This window comes from Nerophis ophidion, linkage group LG15, assembly GCF_033978795.1.
Source record: "Nerophis ophidion isolate RoL-2023_Sa linkage group LG15, RoL_Noph_v1.0, whole genome shotgun sequence".
Classification (NCBI taxonomy): domain Eukaryota; kingdom Metazoa; phylum Chordata; class Actinopteri; order Syngnathiformes; family Syngnathidae; genus Nerophis; species Nerophis ophidion.
The window spans coordinates 14,988,028-15,010,874 of record NC_084625.1 but is presented as its reverse complement, the minus strand read 5'-3'; the positions used below and the strand labels follow the sequence as shown (position 1 = coordinate 15,010,874).

The 22,847-nt window shown below is 42.7% G+C and overlaps 1 protein-coding gene across 1 annotated transcript in view; it reads right to left on the bottom strand.

Annotated features, from left to right (window-relative positions):
* Positions 1–22,847, bottom strand: part of LOC133569300 (cadherin-18) — a 257,158-nt gene that overhangs the window by 117,380 nt on the left and 116,931 nt on the right. Inside the window, exons 3-4 of the mRNA XM_061921528.1 lie at positions 22,296–22,590; positions 678–797 (exon numbers count right to left, since the gene is read on the bottom strand). Coding sequence (XP_061777512.1) covers positions 678–797; positions 22,296–22,590 — 415 coding nt within the window. The remainder of the gene's footprint in view (positions 1–677; positions 798–22,295; positions 22,591–22,847) is intronic.

Below are 22,847 nucleotides of genomic sequence, written 5' to 3'. Positions count from 1 at the left end.
TTTTGTTTTCACAAATGTTTGTAAAATTTCAAGGAAAAAATACCCTTGTTATGCAAACAACAACATTGTTTTTTTGGGGGGTTTTTTTTGGCATATTTTGGTCAGATTTCAGGAACAAATAGCCCTGTTATGCAAACAACAAATGTCTATTGCAGTGGACATCTATTTTTGTTTTTGATTTCATCAGATTTTTGTCTAAATTCACAACAAAATAGCCAAATGATAAATGTCCACTACAGTGGACAGTTATGGTTTTGTTTTTGACACATTTCTGTAAAATTTTAGAAAAACAATACCCTTGTTATGCAAATAACAACATTGTTTTTGTTTTTTTCGGCCTATTATAAGCGGTAGAAAATGGATGGATGGATGGATGGGCCTATTTTGTTGAGATTTATAGCCGCCATGCTGACGATGCTTGCATTTTTTTGCTTGAGGGAAGGGGTTTGCATGGCCCCATTCCTGGGTGGATCTCACGTTATTCATTTTGCTGAAAATGATGGAAAGCGCCACTCTACAAAGCAACGGACTGACTTTAGGATTTTCAACACTACCGCCATCTGCAGGCTAACGTGGATAGTGCGCACCCTTCATTCGTCACGTTTCATGTGTCTGGTAAACCGCGGCCAATGGGGCAGTATGAATCCTCTCCCTGCTGGACAATTTGAGCCACTCACCTGTTTTGGGGTCCACGGAGAAATATGGCTGTCCTTGCAGGATGCTGTAGACGATCCTGGCGCTGTTTCCGTAGGTGGGGTCGTCCGCGTCGGTGGCTGTGACTTGCAGCACAGACATCCCTGAATGTAAACAAACACGCAAAAAAATTTTGCTATTAATTTTTTAACCGAAATAATCAGAATTTGACTGTGAAAACACCAAATAATATTCGGTCTTAGAGAAAACATTTTTTTTCTTCTACTGCTTGTAATTTCTCAGCCGCCTCAAGCACGATGCAAGAGTTTTAATTTTAGTTCCATAAATTTCGCTTGTTTTAAGAGCAATTTAATTATGTTTAGTCATTGACTTTACGTCCAACTGTTATCTTAACCTAAGCATGAATAATTATAATGTATCTATTTTAGGTTAAAATGGTTAAAAGTGAGACTGTAACTATTCAAATAAGATATATTTGCTCCCCACCCGATATAAAAAATATTGATTTTAAAAAATGCAAGTTAAATCACACGCTAGGGCTGATGAGTTGGCGACTTGTCCAGGCTCTACACCTCCTTCCGCCCAAATGCAGCTGAGAATTATATAAAAAGGAGCACATTGGCTGTTTTTAGGACTCAAGTTCCAAAACTATGGTCAATTATCATGATGAAAATAAACAGTTTTAAAAAAAAATCTATTGCAAAAACGCAAGAGACAAAGATTATTTATATGAAATGAGTCAATTAGCATATACAAGTCAGGAAACGCTTCTTTAAGAATCTACTGCAAAAACACAAGTCAAAGATCATCTATATGACAAAAAAGAGCTCTACTGCAAAGAGGCTCCTCCAAGATTGTCCATAAGACAAGAGCACTCTGCCGTTTTTTGCGACCTTTGAGTCCCCAGCAACTTCTATGACAAGAGACAACAAAAAGCTGAATATTTAAAAAGGCGAGTGAGACCTCCCCAAATGTACTGCAAAAACACTAGTCAAAGATCATTTATGTGAAAGGAGCACTCTGCCGTTTTTAAGAATTTAGTGCAAAAACAGTAGTCAATTAGCATATACAAACAAGAAAGGCAACACTTGCTGTCTTTAATAATCTACTGCAAAACACAAGTCAAAGATCATCTATACAACAAAAAAGAGCTCTACTACAAAAAGGCTCCTCAAATATTGTCCACAAGACAAGAGCACTTTGCCGTTTTTCACTACCTTTGGGGTCCCCAGAAACTTACATGACAAGGGACAACAAAATGTTTGAAGACTAAAAAGACGAGTGAGACCTCCCCAAATGTACTGCAGAAACAATAGTCAAAGATCATGTATGTGAAGGGAGCACTCTGCCGTTTTTAATAATTTAGTGCTAAATTAGTAGTCAATTAGCATATACAAGACAGGAAACAATTGCTGTTTTTAAGAATCCACTGCGAAAACACAAGTCAAAGATCATCTATATACATAAAGAGCTCTGCTAAAAATGGATTACAAAAACGCTCCTTAAAGATTGTCCACAAGACAAGAGCACTTTGCCGTTTTTCACGACCTTTGAGTCCCCAGCAACTTCTACGACGAGACAAAAAATATTTTCAAGACTTAAAAGTCGAGTGAGACCTCCCCAAATTTACTGCACAAACACTAGTCAAAGATCATTTGTGTGAAAGGAGCACTCTGCCGTGTTTAAGAATTTAGTGCAAAAACAGTAGTCAATTAGCATATACAAGACAGGAAACACTTGCTGTCTTTAAGATTCTACCGTGAAGAATCATCTATACGACAAAAAAGAGCTCTACTACAAAAATGCTCCTCAAAGATTGTCCACATGACGAGAGCACTTTGCCGTTTTTCACTACCTTTGAGTCCCCAGCAACTTCTACACAAAGAGACACCAAAACGTTTGAAGACTTAAAAGGCGAGTGAGACCTGCCGAAATGTACTGCAGAAACACTGCCAAAGATCATTTATGTGAAAAGAGCACTTTGTCGCTTTTAAGAATCGAGTGCGAAAATAATAGTTAATTAGCATATACAAGACAGAAAACAATTGCTGTCCTTAAGAATCTACTGCAAAAACACAAGTCAAAGATCATCTATATGCATGAAGAGCTCTGCTTAAGTGTACTACAAAAATGCTCCTCAAATATTGTCCACATGACAAGAGCACTTTGCCGTTTTTCACGACCTTTGAGTCCCCAGCAACTTTTACGACGAGACAAAAAATTTTTTCAAGACTTAAAAGGCGAGTGAGACCTCCCGAAATGTACTGCAGAAACACTGCCACAGATCATTCGTGTGAAAGGAGCACTCTGCCCTTTTTAAGAATTTATTGCAAAAACAGTAGTCTATTAGCATATACAAGACAGGAAACAGTTGCTGTCTTTAAGATTCTACTGTGAAAACACTAGTCAAAGATCATCTATTTACATAAAGAGCTCTGCTAAAGATCTACTACAAAAACGCTCCTCAAAGATTGTCCACATGACAAGAGGACTTTTCCGTTTTGTGCGACCTTTAAGTCCCCAGCAACTTCTACGACAAGAGACAACATGTTTAAGGACTTAAAGGCGAGTGAGACCTCCCCTCTGCAAAAAACAAGAGTCAAAATCATTTATATGAAAGGAGCACTTTGCCATTTTTAAGAGCCATGTGCAAAAACAGTAGCCATCGCATGGAGTGATTGCAAACAGAAAACAGGTGAGGGGAAATGCTCTGGGACAGAAGTGCAGCAGCCACGGAAAACACTAACAAAACCGGGAAAGCCACAAAAATAAAAGCACAGGACAGGAATTAACACAAACCACCGGAAAACAGTAATAAAAATACAACATAAAAACACGGCCTGTAGTCAGCAGCCGTGACACAATTAGCATATACAATACAAAAAACAATTGTTGTCTTTAAGAATCTACTGCAAAAACACAAGTCAAAGATCATCTATATGCATAAAGAGCTTTGCTTAAGTGTACTAGAAAAATGCTACTCAAAGATTGTCCACATGACAAGACCACTTTGCCATTTTTTGCAACCTTTGAGTCCCCAACAACTTCTACGACAAGAGACAACAAAAAGTTTGAAGACTTAAAAGGCGAGTGAGACCTCCTCAAATGTACTGCAGAACACTAGTCAAAGATCATTTATGTGAAAGGAGCACTTTGCCGTTTTTAAGAATTTAGTGCAAAAATAGTAGTCAATTAGCATATACAAAACAGGAAACAATTGCTGTCTTTAAGAATCTACTGCGAAAACACAAGTCAAAGATCATCTATATGCATAAAGAGTTCTGCTAAATATCTACTACAAAAATGCTTTTCAAAGATTGTCCACGTGACAAGAGCACTTTGCCGTTTTTCGCGACCTTTGAGTCCCCACCAACTTCTACGACAAGAGACAACAAAAAGTTTGAATACTTAAAAGGCGAGTAAGACCTCCCCAAATGAACTGCAAAAACACTAGTCAAAGATCATTTATGTAAAAGGAGCACTCTGCCGTTTTTAAGAATTTAGTGCAAAAACAGTAGTCAATTAGCATATACAAGACAGGAAACAGTTGTTGTCTTTAAGATTCTACTGTGAAAACACAAGTCAAAGATCATCTATGTGACAAAATAGCTCTGCTAAAGATGTACTACACAAATACTCAAAGATTGTTCACATGACAAGAGCACTTTGCCGTTTTTAAGAGCCTAATGCAAAAACTGGTCAATTAGCATATACAAGACAGGAAACACTTACTGTCTTTAAGAATCTACTGGAAAAACACAAGTCAAAGATCATCTATATACTACAAAAAGAGCTCTACTACAACAATGACAAACACATTTCGGGAGAATATTTTCACCGCAACACAACATAAACACAACAGAACAAATACCCAGCAGTACCAACTCTTCCGGGACGCTACACTATTTTATTTGGTGCATGGTGTAATGATAAGTGTGACCAGTAGATAAATCAAACAAACATAAGAGATACGTCTCAAGTAAACACCACCAACACTTTAAATGTTTAATTGAAAATATAGAAAAATTACACACGATGCTCAGAAATCCATCAAAATGTTTTAGTACGACTTTGGTAAGCTATGAAGCCGCACAGCACGAAGGATTGTCGTCGCATTAAACATAGGATTATTATTATGGTGTGTGTATAAGGTAAGACATCATCTGGCGCTTTGTTTCCCATAAAGATGCAAACGCATATTTTCTTACCTTCTGGTACCTGCTGATCTGTATTTGGGATCTGCATAAATACTGAAAAATTGCATTCATCCTCCGTTGTTGCCATTTATAATATGACGTAGTGTAAAGTTCTTACTTATATCTGTCAGTAAACCCGCCATGAAAGCGCTAAAACATACCGGTGTAGTGAGTTTACATTATTCACCCAAGGAGCTTTAGTAATTATAGTTCCGGTCGGACGGTTTTTCACGGGACATATTTCCGGTGTTTTTTTCCGGATGAGGAGATGCTGTTCTGTATTGATTGAAGTGAAATCGGAATGTCATTGAAAACAGTTAGCTCCATCTTTTGACACTTCTTCCACTCCCGTCCTTGCACGCTACACCGCTACAACAAAGATGACGGGGAGAAGACGCTGCCGAAGGTGAGCCACGTAAATAAGACCGCCCAAAAAGCGTCTCAAAGATTATCTGTAAAACATCATCCGTGCAACATTTTGACCAAAGAACCACCATTACATGTTAAGTAGACCACAAGTGTTTTCAATTTAGAAAATTATTATAATAATAATAATAGTACTCCTTTAATGCACCCTATAATCCGGTTCGCCTAATTTGTGAAAAAAGATCAACCAAAGACCGGCAGTTTGCCTTATAATCCGGTGTGCCCTATGGTCTGGAAAATACAGCTTTATTAGGATTTTAGGTTGGGGTCCAACCATGACTAGGCGTTGAAACTGCCCCCATGTGGTGGAAAATAGTAACTTCCTTCTACGTGAAATTGTTGATGGTGGGTCGAGACATTAAGAAGGACTTGACTGCATGGGTCTTCTCAAAGAAGCATGCAGTTTTAATTATATCCTATATTATGTCAGGTTTTTGTGGGGTTTTTTTTTGCAGCGTAGCAAAGCATTAAAGGCATCTCCTGGGGGCCACCAGGGAAATATCGACTACGGACATGGATCCCTTACTCATCCCTTGCACTTACACCTCCAATCGTGTTGCATGAACTGCAGGTATGATGTGATGTCACACACACACACACACTGGTTATCATTTGGAATGGGGACCAAGTTCTTGTTCGGGACTTGTGGGGACCGCCCTTTCTACAGGTTGTACTTGTGGGGACCAACCTTTCTACAGGTTGTAAAAAAAGATCAACAATAGACCATTCATCGGCAGTTCGACTTACAATCCGGTGCGCCCTATGGTCTGGAAAATACGGCTTTATTAGGATTTTAGGCTGGGGTCCAACCATGACTAGGCGTTGAAACTGCCCCCATGTGGTGGAAAATAGTAACTTTCTTCTATGTGAATTTGTTGATGGTGGGTCGAGGCATTAAGAAGGACTTGACTGCATGGGTCTTCTCAAAGAAGCATGCAGCTTTAATTATATCCTATATTATGTCAGGTTTTTGTGTTGTTTTTTTTGCAGCGTAGCAAAGCATTAAAGGCATCTCCTGGGGGCCACCAGGGAAATATCGACTACGGACATGGATCCCTTACTCATCCCTTGCACTTACACCTCCAATCGTGTTGCATGAACTGCAGGTATGATGTGATGTCACACACACACACTGGTTATCATTTGGAATGGGGACCAAGTTCTTGTTCGGGACTTGTGGGGACCACCCTTTCTACAGGTTGTACTTGTGGGGACCAACCTTTCTACAGGTTGTAAAAAAAGATCAACAATAGACCATTCATCGGTAGTTCGACTTACAATCCGGTGCGCCCTATGGTCTGGAAAATACGGCTTTATTAGGATTTTAGGCTGGGGTCCAACCATGACTAGGCGTTGAAACTGCCCCCATGTGGTGGAAAATAGTAACTTCCTTCTATGTGAATTTGTTGATGGTGGGTCGAGGCATTAAGAAGGACTTGACTGCATGGGTCTTCTCAAAGAAGCATGCAGCTTTAATTATATCCTATATTATGTCAGGTTTTTGTGGGGGTTTTTTTGCAGCGTAGCAAAGCATTAAAGGCATCTCCTGGGGGCCACCAGGGAAATATCGACTACGGACATGGATCCCTTACTCATCCCTTGCACTTACACCTCCAATCGTGTTGCATGAACTGCAGGTATGATGTGATGTCACACACACACACACACTGGTTATCATTTGGAATGGGGACCAAGTTCTTGTTCGGGACTTGTGGGGACCGCCCTTTCTACAGGTTGTACTTGTGGGGACCAACCTTTCTACAGGTTGTAAAAAAAGATCAACAATAGACCATTCATCGGCAGTTCGACTTACAATCCGGTGCGCCCTATGGTCTGGAAAATACGGCTTTATTAGGATTTTAGGCTGGGGTCCAACCATGACTAGGCGTTGAAACTGCCCCCATGTGGTGGAAAATAGTAACTTTCTTCTATGTGAATTTGTTGATGGTGGGTCGAGGCATTAAGAAGGACTTGACTGCATGGGTCTTCTCAAAGAAGCATGCAGCTTTAATTATATCCTATATTATGTCAGGTTTTTGTGTTGTTTTTTTTGCAGCGTAGCAAAGCATTAAAGGCATCTCCTGGGGGCCACCAGGGAAATATCGACTACGGACATGGATCCCTTACTCATCCCTTGCACTTACACCTCCAATCGTGTTGCATGAACTGCAGGTATGATGTGATGTCACACACACACACTGGTTATCATTTGGAATGGGGACCAAGTTCTTGTTAGGGACTTGTGGGGACCACCCTTTCTACAGGTTGTACTTGTGGGGACCAACCTTTCTACAGGTTGTAAAAAAAGATCAACAATAGACCATTCATCGGTAGTTCGACTTACAATCCGGTGCGCCCTATGGTCTGGAAAATACGGCTTTATTAGGATTTTAGGCTGGGGTCCAACCATGACTAGGCGTTGAAACTGCCCCCATGTGGTGGAAAATAGTAACTTCCTTCTATGTGAATTTGTTGATGGTGGGTCGAGGCATTAAGAAGGACTTGACTGCATGGGTCTTCTCAAAGAAGCATGCAGCTTTAATTATATCCTATATTATGTCAGGTTTTTGTGGGGGTTTTTTTGCAGCGTAGCAAAGCATTAAAGGCATCTCCTGGGGGCCACCAGGGAAATATCGACTACGGACATGGATCCCTTACTCATCCCTTGCACTTACACCTCCAATCGTGTTGCATGAACTGCAGGTATGATGTGATGTCACACACACACTGGTTATCATTTGGAATGGGGACCAAGTTGTTGTTCGGGACTTGTGGGGACCACCCTTTCTACAGGTTGTACTTGTGGGGACCAACCTTTCTACAGGTTGTAAAAAAAGATCAACAATAGACCATTCATCGGCAGTTCGACTTACAATCCGGTGCGCCCTATAGTCTGGAAAATACGGCTTTATTAGGATTTTAGGCTGGGGTCCAACCATGACTAGGCGTTGAAACTGCCCCCATGTGGTGGAAAATAGTAACTTCCTTCTATGTGAATTTGTTGATGGTGGGTCGAGGCATTAAGAAGGACTTGACTGCATGGGTCTTCTCAAAGAAGCATGCAGCTTTAATTATATCCTATATTATGTCAGGTTTTTGTGTTGTTTTTTTTTTTGCAGCACAGCAAAGCATTAAAGGCATCTCCTGGGGGCCACCAGGGAAATATCGACTACGGACATGGATCCCTTACTCATCCCTTGCACTTACACCTCCAATCGTGTTGCATGAACTGCAGGTATGATGTGATGTCACACACACACACACACTGGTTATCATTTGGAATGGGGACCAAGTATTTGTTCGGGACTTGTGGGGACCGCCCTTTCTACAGGTTGTACTTGTGGGGACCAACCTTTCTACAGGTTGTAAAAAAAGATCAACAATAGACCATTCATCGGCAGTTCGACTTACAATCCGGTGCGCCCTATGGTCTGGAAAATACGGCTTTATTAGGATTTTAGGCTGGGGTCCAACCATGACTAGGCGTTGAAACTGCCCCCATGTGGTGGAAAATAGTAACTTCCTTCTATGTGAATTTGTTGATGGTGGGTCGAGGCATTAAGAAGGACTTGACTGCATGGGTCTTCTCAAAGAAGCATGCAGCTTTAATTATATCCTATATTATGTCAGGTTTTTGTGGGTTTTTTTTTGCAGCGTAGCAAAGCATTAAAGGCATCTCCTGGGGGCCACCAGGGAAATATCGACTACGGACATGGATCCCTTACTCATCCCTTGCACTTACACCTCCAATCGTGTTGCATGAACTGCAGGTATGATGTGATGTCACACACACACACTGGTTATCATTTGGAATGGGGACCAAGTTCTTGTTCGGGACTTGTGGGGACCACCCTTTCTACAGGTTGTACTTGTGGGGACCAACCTTTCTACAGGTTGTAAAAAAAGATCAACAATAGACCATTCATCGGCAGTTCGACTTACAATCCGGTGCGCCCTATGGTCTGGAAAATACGGCTTTATTAGGATTTTAGGCTGGGGTCCAACCATGACTAGGCGTTGAAACTGCCCCCATGTGGTGGAAAATAGTAACTTCCTTCTATGTGAATTTGTTGATGGTGGGTCGAGGCATTAAGAAGGACTTGACTGCTTGGGTCTTCTCAAAGAAGCATGCAGCTTTAATTATATCCTATATTATGTCAGGTTTTTGTGGGGTTTTTTTTGCAGCGTAGCAAAGCATTAAAGGCATCTCCTGGGGGCCACCAGGGAAATATCGACTACGGACATGGATCCCTTACTCATCCGTTGCACTTACACCTCCAATCGTGTTGCATGAACTGCAGGTATGATGTGATGTCACACACACACTGGTTATCATTTGGAATGGGGACCAAGTTGTTGTTCGGGACTTGTGGGGACCACCCTTTATACAGGTTGTTCTTGTGGGGACCAACCTTTCTACAGGTTGTAAAAAAAGATCAACAATAGACCATTCATCGGCAGTTCGACTTACAATCCGGTGCGCCCTATAGTCTGGAAAATACGGCTTTATTAGGATTTTAGGCTGGGGTCCAACCATGACTAGGCGTTGAAACTGCCCCCATGTGGTGGAAAATAGTAACTTCCTTCTATGTGAATTTGTTGATGGTGAGTCAAGGCATTAAGAAGGACTTGACTGCATGGGTCTTCTCAAAGAAGCATGCAGCTTTAATTATATCCTATATTATGTCAGGTTTTTGTGTTGTTTTTTTTTTTTTGCAGCACAGCAAAGCATTAAAGGCATCTCCTGGGGGCCACCAGGGAAATATCGACTACGGACATGGATCCCTTACTCATCCCTTGCACTTACACCTCCAATCGTGTTGCATGAACTGCAGGTATGATGTGAGGTCACACACACACACACTGGTTATCATTTGGAATGGGGACCAAGTTGTTGTTCGGGACTTGTGGGGACCACCCTTTCTACAAGTTATACTTGTGGGGACCAACCTTTCTACAGGTTGTAAAAAAAGATCAACAATAGACCATTCATCGGCAGTTCGCCTTACAATCCGGTGCGCCCTATAGTCTGGAAAATACGGCTTTATTAGGATTTTAGGCTGGGGTCCAACCATGACTAGGCGTTGAAACTGCCCCCATGTGGTGGAAAATAGTAACTTCCTTCTATGTGAATTTGTTGATGGTGGGTCGAGGCATTAAGAAGGACTTGACTGCATGGGTCTTCTGAAAGAAGCATGCAGCTTTAATTATATCCTATATTATGTCAGGTTTTTGTTTTTGTTTTTTTTGCAGCACAGCAAAGCATTAAAGGCATCTCTTGGGGGCCACCAGGGAAATATCGACTACGGACATGGATCCCTTACTCATCCCTTGCACTTACACCTCCAATTGTGTTGCATGAACTTCAGGTATGATGTGATGTCACACACACACACACTGGTTATCATTTGGAATGGGGACCAAGTTGTTGTTCGGGACTTGTGGGGACCACCCTTTCTACAGGTTGTACTTGTGGGGACCAACCTTTCTACAGGTTGTACTTGTGAGGACCACCCTTTCTACAAGTAGTGGAGTCATTAAAAAAATAAATAAAATTGCCACTACCCAGTTAGCTCATACACATCTTTAAATTTAAATCTCTGGATTGATGAAGTAATGTGCTGATCATACTTACTGGGGACCCTGGGGAAAAATAGTTAATATGTTCTTTCGGGACCAGATTTAAATATTTTTGCATAATTCACACACATTTGTACGGGACTACTGAGGACCATTTGAAAAAAAAAAAAGTTCAAATGACATTTGACATGATCCTCAGAATACAGCACTACAGCTGTCCTCTCATAGAAAGTTTCACCACTTAAATGTTAAAGCAAATCTTGCATCTTCTGTGACATTACTGAAAACTGCTATTTAGCAGTAATGAAGTTGTCTGCGACTCCAACTACCATATGTAGGATAGGATAGGATAGGTCTTTATTGTCATTGCACAAGTAAAACAAAACTTTGTTTTCAGCACAAACCTGTTCAACATTAGACAAACAGTGTACAGGGTTACAGAACAAGAACGCTGATGGGTCGCCATAATACGCCCCGTAAAAGATGGGAAAAAGATAAACGCTGGGGAAAGATGAGTAAAAAAATACAATCTAGACTTTGCTCCAAAGGGGGCCCAGTCTGGAGTGGGAAATAAACCTTCATAGCAAAGCAAATATACATATTACAACATACATCTTGAGATATCTAGCAACAGAGGGAAGGGAGCACAGGGTGACGATGGTAGGCCGCAGCTCTCAGGCGCTAACCATCCATTTATCACCCCTATGGGATTTGCATCGAGGGCGTTGGATTGGGGGTGTGGGGTGTGTATGTGTGGCGTATATTTTTGTGGATGTGTGTATGTGTAAGCCCGTAGTGTGTCTCTGTTCCGCGGCCTTGATGTATTGTGCAGTCACTAGTCCAAAGTCAAAAACAACAGGTGTGTGTCCATGAGAGACAAGAAGGGAGTTTATTGTGTCTTCGCCGCACTGTCCTTCGGGAGAGTCTCGAAGGACAGTGTGGCAAAGACACAACAAACTCCCTTCTTGAAGGATGGAAAATTCTGGATGGGAATCATACGTTAAGGTAATCATTTTTATAGTCATGCTGAGTGAAAATGTCCTCCTAAGGAAGACTAAACCATCCATCCATCCATCCATTTTCTACCACTTATTCCCTTTAGGGTCGCAGGGGGTGCTAGGGCCTACCTCAGCTACAGTCGGGCGGAAGACGGCGTACACCCTGGACAAGTAGACAACTCATTGCAGGAAGACTAAACCAGATTTAGTTTTTGGAAAAACATATTGGTTTTAACTAAGGATGGATACCAGACAGAATCACAGTGCTATTAATGCCAGGATGAAAATTAAATTTATTTTTTTCTCTTTTACCAATATTTGAAACACAAGTAACCCAAATTTCGTCTTCAGAATGGATCTGACTCTCATTTGGAAAGGTTTCCCTTTAGGGGGACCTGTTATTTGGTGCCCATACCGTCAGAGGTCCCCTAAAGGTGTAAACAGAGCAATGTCCCCATTAAGTAAGCATTGCTATCACACACACACACACACACACACACACACACACACACACACACACACACACACACACACACAAACATTAAAATATTCAGTCTTAATCACTGAATAAGTGTTTACCCCAGAATATCTGTTAGTTAAGGTGGTGCCTCTCCAGGGATAAGGGGGCGAGAAGGTGTTGGGTACTGGGTACTCGGTAGGTGCAAGGAACAGTATAATTTGGCCTGTCGCCACATCACGTCTCCTTCTCTACGCTGCCCGCGGGGCAATAGGCTACAGACTGTGGTGAAGTAGGCCGGCTTCGTCGCATGAAGAAGCCTACAATTTTAGTTTGTGTTTTCCGCTCCGTATGCTGAATGGCAATATACGAATACCGAATACGCACTGCTGATTGGCTGTTACCGCTCTGCGTGTAACTAACCTGATGGTTGTGTGGGTGGGACAATGCTGGGTGCTGCAGAGACGTACTGACCGAGGCAGAGGCAGAACTAAGCGGAGCAGCTTGTTAAGACTTTAGTTTAGCACCAAATGATGATATAAATACGTTTAATAAAGTCAAATACAAACAAGGCAACAAGAGAAATATCCTACACTTCTCTTTTGTAAATCAACTATATGACTTGCCTGAGAAGCTGGACAGGACAATATATATATATATATATTTTTTCAAGACTTTAGGCGGCCGCCTTAACACAACAAAGTACTGCGGGAAACCCTGCCTTTAGGGCACATGTTTTTTGTGTCCCCATAGCGTCAGAGGTCCCCTAAATGTGACTGTATAAACAGAGCGATGTCCCCATTAAGTAAGCATTGCCCAGAACACACACACAGTGGTCAAACGGTAAGCTGCACTGTGTGTGTGTGTGTGTTTTATTATATGTATATATTCATATATACTGTACTGTAGGTATTTATGTATACATTTTGTGTATGTTTCATTTTCTACTTATTATGTACATACATTTGTATATGTAGTACACGTTTTGTACATTTATACAATAATGTAAACTGACTGAAAATAGGTTGAGAAATGAGAAAGGTCTGATTTATTTTCAATTTAGATGTGTTACCTTCATTGAGTACTTTGTTGTTATAATGTCTTTGTGATCATGTTTTGTTTAGTTGTGTTAGATTACTTCAAGACTCCGTTAGTTCCTGTTTTTCATTCCATTGTTTTGTTTCCACGCCTACCAATCAGTTCACCTGTCCTCACGACTGACGCACCTGGTTCATTTGAACTCACGCACCTGTTTTCAAGCACCACAGCACAATTTAAGCCTGTAGTTGCCAGGCAGTTAGCCTGGCAACATCACCCTTGACCATCCTCTACATACCTTTGTTCCTTGATGATCCATGCTCTTTTAAGTTTTGTTATTCATGCCATAGTTTGCAAGTTTTGTTTTATGTCCATAGTTTATGTTGTAGTAATAGTTTTGTTTCATAGCCAAGTTTTTGTACCTCCTCTGTGAGGGCCTTTTGTTTGTTCCTTTTTTAGTTAAGATGAAAACATGCTATTACCTTCACATCGTGTCCGATCCAGTCGCTATGCACCTCAGGAAAACAAACCACACCATATTCCAAGGCTTGACAGTTGTCCTTAAAAATAGCCAACTCACCGAACTAATTACTATGTGTGTGTACGGTCAGATCTACCTAGCAACAGCGGTGGGTCCTCACAACTACAAAAGTAAAATATTTTTTTTTCACTTTGAGTGTTTTGCATTCTGAAGTGGAGTTGCAACTCCCCACTCCCATCTAGTGCAAGAAATATTTTGTTCATGATTCTAGCTTTAGTGGAAAAGGGGGCCCTCACAACCTACTGACTAAACGTGGCTCCACACAAAGTAGGCAAGACATGTATGTGTGTGTGTGTGTGCTGTAAATTGAATCAGTAACTATATTTCAGTCATACAAGTGATATTATCATTTGTAATAGTGTTACAAGCTGCAGTAGCAAAGTTGGTGTATTTTGCACTACAAGTAGTAAATGTATTGCTATTGATTAAAATAAGTTTATTTCGGTCATATAATCAATCAAATCAATCAACCATTTTGTGTGATCAGTTTTACAGTACAGGTTATACGTAAACAATCATACACATTTACACACAAAAGAAATGAAAAATAATGACCGAAAAAGGAATAGGCTATTAATTCTACTGCCACTGTCAGGGTTATTTGTTGTTGGACCCCGTGATGCAGAGATGGAGGCAGGCATTGGATAAGATGACATGATTTACTTAAAACTAAACAAGAACAAACAAAAAGCACGCATGTGGGCAGAATAACCAACTAAGGGAGCTAGAAAAACAAAAAGGAACTTTAGCATGGAAGCTAGTGGATAGCAAACAGAAAAACTGGAAATAACTAATGCTAACAGAAACAGCTTACCGCTACGACGACCAGGACAAAGTGTAGCATGACAGGTAGGGGCTGTAACAAAATGACACGACAGGTAGCACGACAAGAGTGACGTGGCAACGACAATGCAATACAATACAATGATCCAGCAACTGACATAAGACGAAGAGGGTACAAATAAGAGCGGGCTGATTGGCAACAGGTGTGACCAGGTGCCAATCAGCCGCAGCTGAGGAGGCACACAGCACTCAGGGAACAAGACAGGAAGCTGACAAAATAAGAGCACTAGACAGGAACTAAAGACAGGATACTAAACAGAGGAAACAGACAAATGCAGAGGAAAATTAAAACATAGACAAACTGTCAGGGGAAAGCCTGACAGCCACTATATGACTGTATTGTTTCATTCATATATATATATATATATATATATATATATATATATATATATATATATATATATATATATATATATATATATATATATATATATATATATATATATATATATATGGGCTTCACGGTGGCAGAGGGGTTAGTGCGTCTGCCTCACAATACGAAGTTCCTGCAGTCCTGGGTTCAAATCCAGGCTCGGGATCTTTCTGTGTGGAGTTTGCATGTTCTCCCCGTGAATGCGTGGGTTCCCTCCGGGTACTCCGGCTAACTCCCACCTCCAAAGACATGCACCTGGGGATAGGTTGATTGGCAACACTAAAATTGGACCTAGTGTGTGAATGTGAGTGTGAATGTTGTCTGTCTATCTGTGTTGGCCCTGCGATGAGGTGGCGACTTGTCCAGGGTGTACCCCGCCTTCCGCCCGATTGTAGCTGAGATAGGCGCCAGCGCCCCCCGCGACCCCAAAAGGGAATAAGCGGTAGAAAATGGATGGATGGATGGATATATATATATATATATATATATATATATGTGTATACATTTTTTTTATTAGATGTATGTATTCATATACACTGTACTGTATGTATTTATGTATACATTTTATGTATGTTTCATTTTCTACTTATATACATACATTTGTATATGTAGTACATGTTTTGTACATTTATACAATAATGTAAACTGAAAGAAAATAGGTTAAGAAATGAGCAAGATATATTATTAATTTTCAATTTAGATGTGTTACCTTCATTAAAAATGCCCAACTCACAGAACTTATTACTATGTGTGTTTACGGTCAAATCTACCTAGCAACAGCGGTCGGTCCTCACCACTACAGAAGTAAACATTTTTTTTTTTGCATTCTGAAGTGGAGTTACAACTCCCCACTCCCATCTAGTGCTAAATATATTGTTTTCATCATTCTAGCTATAGTGGAAAGGGGGGCCCTCACAACCTACTGACTAAACGTAGGTCCACACAAAGTTGGCAAGACATGTATGCGTGTGTGCTTGTGTGTGTGCGTGCTGTAAATTGAATCAGTAACTATATTTCAGGCGCTGACCTTCACTTGAAGCAATGCAGCTAGCATCTTTCATTCTTCTTCGCAACCCCGCCGGAAGACAAAAGAATTATCGAGCGCCGCTTGCTTTATTTACTGTCGTGGCGCGCAGTGCCCGAAAGCCATTGTGTTGCGGCTAAACGCCGCACTCAGATGGCATTACAGGCTCCATTAACCCTTTACTGTATAATTACATGACGAGTGCACGGCCAGCTTGTACGCTGCATTAGGAAGGGCGAGGGGGTCACGTGACCAGAGCGCTGGAAAGCGGCAAAGTGGCATGCTTGAGTCGTACGCCTGGCCATTCTTTGCAGCAAGACACTTGCTCTTTTATTTATTTTTTCCCCTCAGTTATTGATGTTTATGCGAGGCTTTGTTTGTCATCCATCAGGAGCTTTGTCGGAATCATTTAAGCTTCACCTTGCATTTGCTTCTTCACGCCGGCTAAAAGCTCTCCATTTCCTGCACTTGTACCGCAGCCAGGCGGCCGTTTCGCTCAGACGTCACGTGACAAGGCGCAGGAATTGTCACCCAGGAGAGTAGCTGCTCTAACGGAGGCGAGGATTGGCAAAGAGAAAACATAAGACAACCCCCCCTTTTTTTTCAAACATGTTTATAAGGAAAACTCTTAAAGACATCTGCTTATTTTCAATATACATTGGGGCAAAAAAGTAATTATTCAGCCACCGATTGTGCAAGTTCTCCCACTTAAAATGATGACAGAGGTCTGTAATTTTCATCATAGGTACACTTCAACTGTGAGAGACAGAATGTGAAAAAAAATCCAGGAATTCACATTGTAGGAATTTTAAAGAATTTATTTGTAAATTATGGTGGAAAATAAGTATTTGGTCAACCATTCAAAGCTCTCACTGATGGAAGGAGGTTTTGGCTCAAAATCTCACGATACATGGCCCCATTCATTCTTTCCTTAACACGGATCAATCGTCCTGTCTCCTTTGCCGAAAAAAAGCCCCAAAGCATGATGTTTCCACCCCCATGCTTCACAGTAGGTGTGGTGTTCTTGGGATGCCACTCAGTATTCTTCTTCCTCCAAACACGACGAGTTGAGTTTATACCAAAATGGATACATGGATGATACAGCAGAGGATTGGGAGAATGTCATGTGGTCAGATGAAACCAAAATAGACCTTTTTGGTATAAACTCAACTCGTCGTGTTGGACCATCCCAACCCGGGCCACTGCCACCTAGAACTGCTACCCTCGGGCAGACGCTATGGGGTGCTAAAAGCGGTCAAAAATAGACAAAAAAAAGGTTTTCACCCAAGAGCCCATCCATTTCCTACCGCTTATTCCCTTTGGGGTCGCTGGTGCCTATCTCAGCTACAATCGTGGCGGAAGGCGGCGTACACCCTGGACAAGTCGCCACGTCATCGCATGGCTACCGAAAAGCCATAGTAACATTAAACAAGTCCAATGCAAAACGTGGGATGCAGTGACTGCGTGGGTTGGTCTGTCTATCTGCGTTGGCCCTGGGATGAGGTGGCGACTTAGGGGTCGCATTGGGTTAAAACAATTTATGTATGTGTGGGAAAAATCACAAGACTACTTCATCTCTACAGAACTGTTTCATGAGGGGTTCCCTCAATCATCAGGAGATTTTAATGGAAGCATTCACATACAATGGTTTATATAGGGTACAGAGTGGGTGGGTACTGGCAGGCGTAGGGGCGTGGTGATTGGCTCATGTGTTACCTAGGAGGTGTTTCCGTCTGTGACAGTATGTTGATATGATTTCACTGCGCTTGTTGAGGGATGACAGGTCTGGATGATATATAATAAACAGTTTCTCTTTTAAGCATAGGTTGCATCTTTTATTACCACTGTTGTAAGGTGTGCTGGATGCAAGAATGTGCCATGTTATTGAATATTCAACATTATTGTCTTTGAGGTTCCAAATGTGCTTTCTGAATTCTGTAGAATACCATTAAAATATCCTGATTATTGAGGGAACCCCTCATGAAACAGTTCTGTAGGGATGAAGTAGTCTTGTGATTTTTCCCACATATTGCGCTCTACCACGATATCGAGCACTATTCTCTGGATAATCCAATCGAGACAAATATATATATATATACAATCTTTGTACACCAATTGACTGAAAGAGTGCGCACTTGCCGCTGATGATGTCAAGTTTTATCGATGGTAAAATGCATTTTTCGACAATATGAATTGCCTGAGCAGCTAGGAGACACTGAGAGTAACAAAAGTAAAATGAATTACAAAAGAACAGATTTTAAAAAATAAAAATAAAATAATTAATTTTTTTAACTTGGGACTGTAGTAGATTTTGGACGCTGGCGGACCGTAGTTTTAGTCATGCTTCTCCATCTTGCAAGCTGATGGAGGAGTCTAGGTATGGAGGTTGCCCGGAGAACGCTACATTTCGGACTGCATTGTGCCGAGTGTGAAATTTGGTGGAGGAGGAATTAAGGTGTGGGGTTGGTTCATCGGGAGTTGGGCTTGGCCCCTTAGTTCCAGTGAAAGGAACATGCATAGCTCGGTTGGTAGAGTGGCCGCGCCAGCAACTCGAGGGTTGCAGGTTTGATTCCCGCTTCCACCATCCTAATCACTGCCGTTGTGTCTTTGGGCAAGACACTTTACCCACCTGCTCCCAGTGCCACCCACACTGGTTTAAATGTAACTTAGATATTGGGTTTCACTATGTAAAGGGCTTTGAGTCACTCGAGAAAAGCGCTATATAAATATAATTCACTTCACTTCACTAATGCTTTAGGAAAACAATACAATTTGGACAATTCCTTGCTCCCAACCTTGTGGGAACAGTTTGGAGTGGGCCCCTCCCTCTTCGAACATGACTGCGCACCAGTGTACAAAGCAAGGTACATAAAGACATGGATGACAGAGTCTGGTGTGGATTGACTTGACTGGCCTGCACAGAGTCCTGACCTGAACCTGATAGAACACCTTTGGGATGAATTAGTATGGAGACGGAGAGCCAGGCCTTCTCCACCAACATCAGTGTGTGACCTGACCAATGCGATTTTGGAAACACACTCCGCAACCTTGTGGACATGGGATGTCACTTCAAGTTCATATGTAAGTAAATGCAGGTGGCCAAATACTTTTGGCAATATAGCGTATTTTTATTTACCAGCCGCCATATGCGGCGTATATACAATATGTACATACTGTTTATTCCTTTTTTTTGTTGCCCATGAATACACATGAGAGCAACCTGCCACTTATTGACTGTATATAAAGAGGGCGCCGGCAGCCATGTCGACGCTTGCATAATTAATGTGCGTTCCATCGCGCCTGTAAAGCACGGAGCGGGGTGAGACGGGCACACCTTCTCAGCGTGACGGCGTGTGCCCGCGTGCCAATCAGCAACTGAGAAAGTATTATCTCTGGACCATTGCGGTTTTGAAGCAAATTCATAGTCACAGGAGCAGCTGCACATTTGTAAGACGTGCCGCGAATCACGAGACATTCCGCCGAGAGGCCGGAACTCGCTGGGCCGAGATGAGGCCTGTCTTTTGTAGGAGGCGTAACAAAACAATTAAAAAATATAGAACAAGTAGATAAAAGAATAAATGTTGTTGCCACATTAGGCGGCGACTTGTTCCCGAGTGGAAGTGAGGTTTACTTTCCTCCGGTGATCCCAAAGGTCTACAGGCATGGGACCGCATCACGGCGAGTGCCAACTGGAGGCTAATTGTCCCCGGCAGCAGGTTTTTAGCACTACAACTGCCCGGAAGCAGTGTTGAGTTCCGTGGCGACGCCAAGCCATGTCAAGTCGTAGGGCCGGGCCAATAAAACGATATGGACATTGTAGAGAGGCGATGGAGCCCTGCCCAAGATGGCGGCAAGAGGGTAGAGAATGCGGCTGAGCAGAGAGGCGAGATCAGGTGCGTGGCTCGCACCCCAGCACACAATCATCTTATCTCCTCTGGCTGTATAAAAGGGGAGAAGGAGGAGGGATCGTGGCAGAAGGAGTTGGAGAGACTGCAGCAGTGATCGAAGAGTGGAAGCAAAAGAGCGCATTACGACGACGCAGCCGACTGAAAGCGAGCGAGGAGCGAGCAGGAGAGAAGGAGCTGAAAAGCATCCCGACCCTAAGACAAAGCTTGTTATTAAAAGAATAAACCTGCTCAAGAGCAAAATGTCCTTCCTTGATGGTCCTGGGAACCCGCACGACAGCAAGCTACTGTCACAATAGATCAATGCAAGTTCAAACCCCTTTGATGAGGTGGCGACTTGTCCAGGGTGTACCCCGCCTTCCGCCTGAATGCAACTGAGATAGGTTCCAACACCCCCTGCTACCCCAAAAAGGGACAAGCAGTAGAAAATGGATGGATGGATGGAAGTTCAAACCCCGGGCCGAGTCATACCAAAGACTATAAAAATGGGACTCATTACCTCCCTGCTTGGCATTTAGCATCAAAGGTTGGAATTGGGGGTTAAATCACCAAAATGATTCCCGGGCGTGGCCGCCGCTGCTGCTCACTGTTCCCCTCATCTCCCAGGGGGTGGAACAAGGGGATGGGTCAAAAGTAGAGGACAAATTTCACCACACCTAAGTGTGTGTGTAACTTATATTTGGTAAATTCCAGACTGGGGCAGCACGGTAGTCCAGGGGTTAGTGCATGTGCCTCACAATACGAAGGTCCTGAGTTGTCCTGGGTTCAATCCCGGGCTTTCTGTGTGGAATTTGCATGTTCTCCCCGTGACTGTGTGGGTTGGTCTGTTTATCTGCGTTGGCCCTTGATGAGGTGGCGACTTGTCCAGGGTGTACACCGCCTGCTGCCCGAATGCAACTGAGATAGGCTCCAACACTCCCTGCGACCCCAAAAACGGACAAGCGGTACAAAATGCATCGATGGATGGAAGTTCAAACCTTGGCCGAATCATACCAAAGACTATAAAAATGGGACCCATTACCTCCCTGCTTGGCATTTAGCATCAAGGGTTGGAATTGGGGGATACATCATCAAAATGATTCCCGGGCGTGGCCGCCGCTGCTGCTCACTGCTCCCCTCACCTCCCAGGGGGTGAACAAGAGGATGGGTTAAACGCAGAGGACACATTTCACCACACCTAAATGTGTGTGTCACAATCATTGGTACTTTAACTTATATTTGGTAAATTCCAGACTGGGGCAGCACGGTGGCACTGGGGTTAGTGCATGTGTCTCACAATAAGAAAGTCCTAAATTGTCCTGGGTTCAATCCCGGGCTTTCTGTATGGAGTTTGCAAGTTCTCCCTGTTACTGCGTGGGTTTGTCTGTGTATCTGCGTTGGCCCTGGGATGAGGTGGCGACCTGTCCAGGGTGTAAACCGCCTTCCGCCCTTATGCAGCTGAGAAGGTTCCAGCAACCCCAACGGGAAAAGCGGTAGAAAATGGATGGATGGATGTAAATTCCAGCCTGTAAGCCGCTACTTGTTTCCTATGCTTTGAACCAGGGCTGGGCGATATATGGAGTTTGTAAGATATATCGGTATATTTTTAAAGAAGATATGAATGAAGAAAATGTTGTAACTTTCGATAGAATTTATTTCAAGGGAAAATGACCAAATTGGTAGAGTGGCCGTGCCAGCAACTTGAGGGTTCCAGGTTCGATCCCCGCGTTGGCCCGTCCTTAATGTTTTGCCCCAATCTCAACCAATCGTGACTCATCATTGCAAACAACCAACCAATCATATGAAGTGAATTGTATTTATATAGCGCTTTTCTCTAGTGACTCAAAGCGCTTTTACATAGTGAAACCCAATATCTAAGTTACATTTAATCCAGTGTGGGTGGCACTGGGAGCAGGTGGGTAAAGTGTCTTGCCCAAGGACACAATGGCAGGGAGGATGATGTCGGAAGCGGGGATCGAACCTGCAATCCTCAAGTTGCTGGCGACGAGAGAGTCGTAGAAGAGAAGAGGAAATATTCGATTTATATATTTAAAAAACTAGTAGAAGATGTCAGAGGGAGTCTCTTCTTTAGATTTTTCTTTTAGCCATGTAGACCACGTGCAGGAAACCCGCAATGCGTCTACTTGGGTTTTTGAGTTGTACCATGTAAGCCCGAATCAAAAGTGATCTTTTGTTGCCACATTTCACCGGAGAAATGCTGCCAAAAATGTACGCCAAAGTGAGAAAAGTCATAGCCGCACAATTAAGTCAAGTCACTTACCCACTTCAGACATTTCGGGGACCGTGGCTTCAAAAGGTCCTTCTGGAAACCGCGGCGCGTTGTCGTTGATGTCCTGGACTTTGATGATGAATTCCGACTTTGGTTCCAGGGCCTCCCCCGTGTTGCGGTCCAAGGCTTGCGCGTGCAGGACGTAGTGCGACTTCTTCTCCCGGTCCAAGCTCCTGGTGGCGTGGATGTCGCCCGTCACCTCGTTGATCAGGAATATCGTCCCCGCGCCCTCGCCGCTGAGGATGTAGCGGACCGATCCGTCACCTTTATCCGAGTTGGAGTGAAGCTGCAAGTGAGAACAGAACGAGGGCAGCGTGAGGCTTTCAAGAGTTTGATGGTTTTGCAGCCGCGGAATACAACTTAAGCCGGTTCTGTATGGCGGAGGATCAACGGCTCTGCTTCAAGCACGGTTCTGAGGGTTTTTTACGCTGAAATGATGCATTTGAAGATATCCGCCAATTGTTCTTCCCCCAAGCACATCTTGCCCTACTCACGACCTAAGAGCAGACTTGTTTACGCGAGTGGTTGAGCTAAACAATGCGT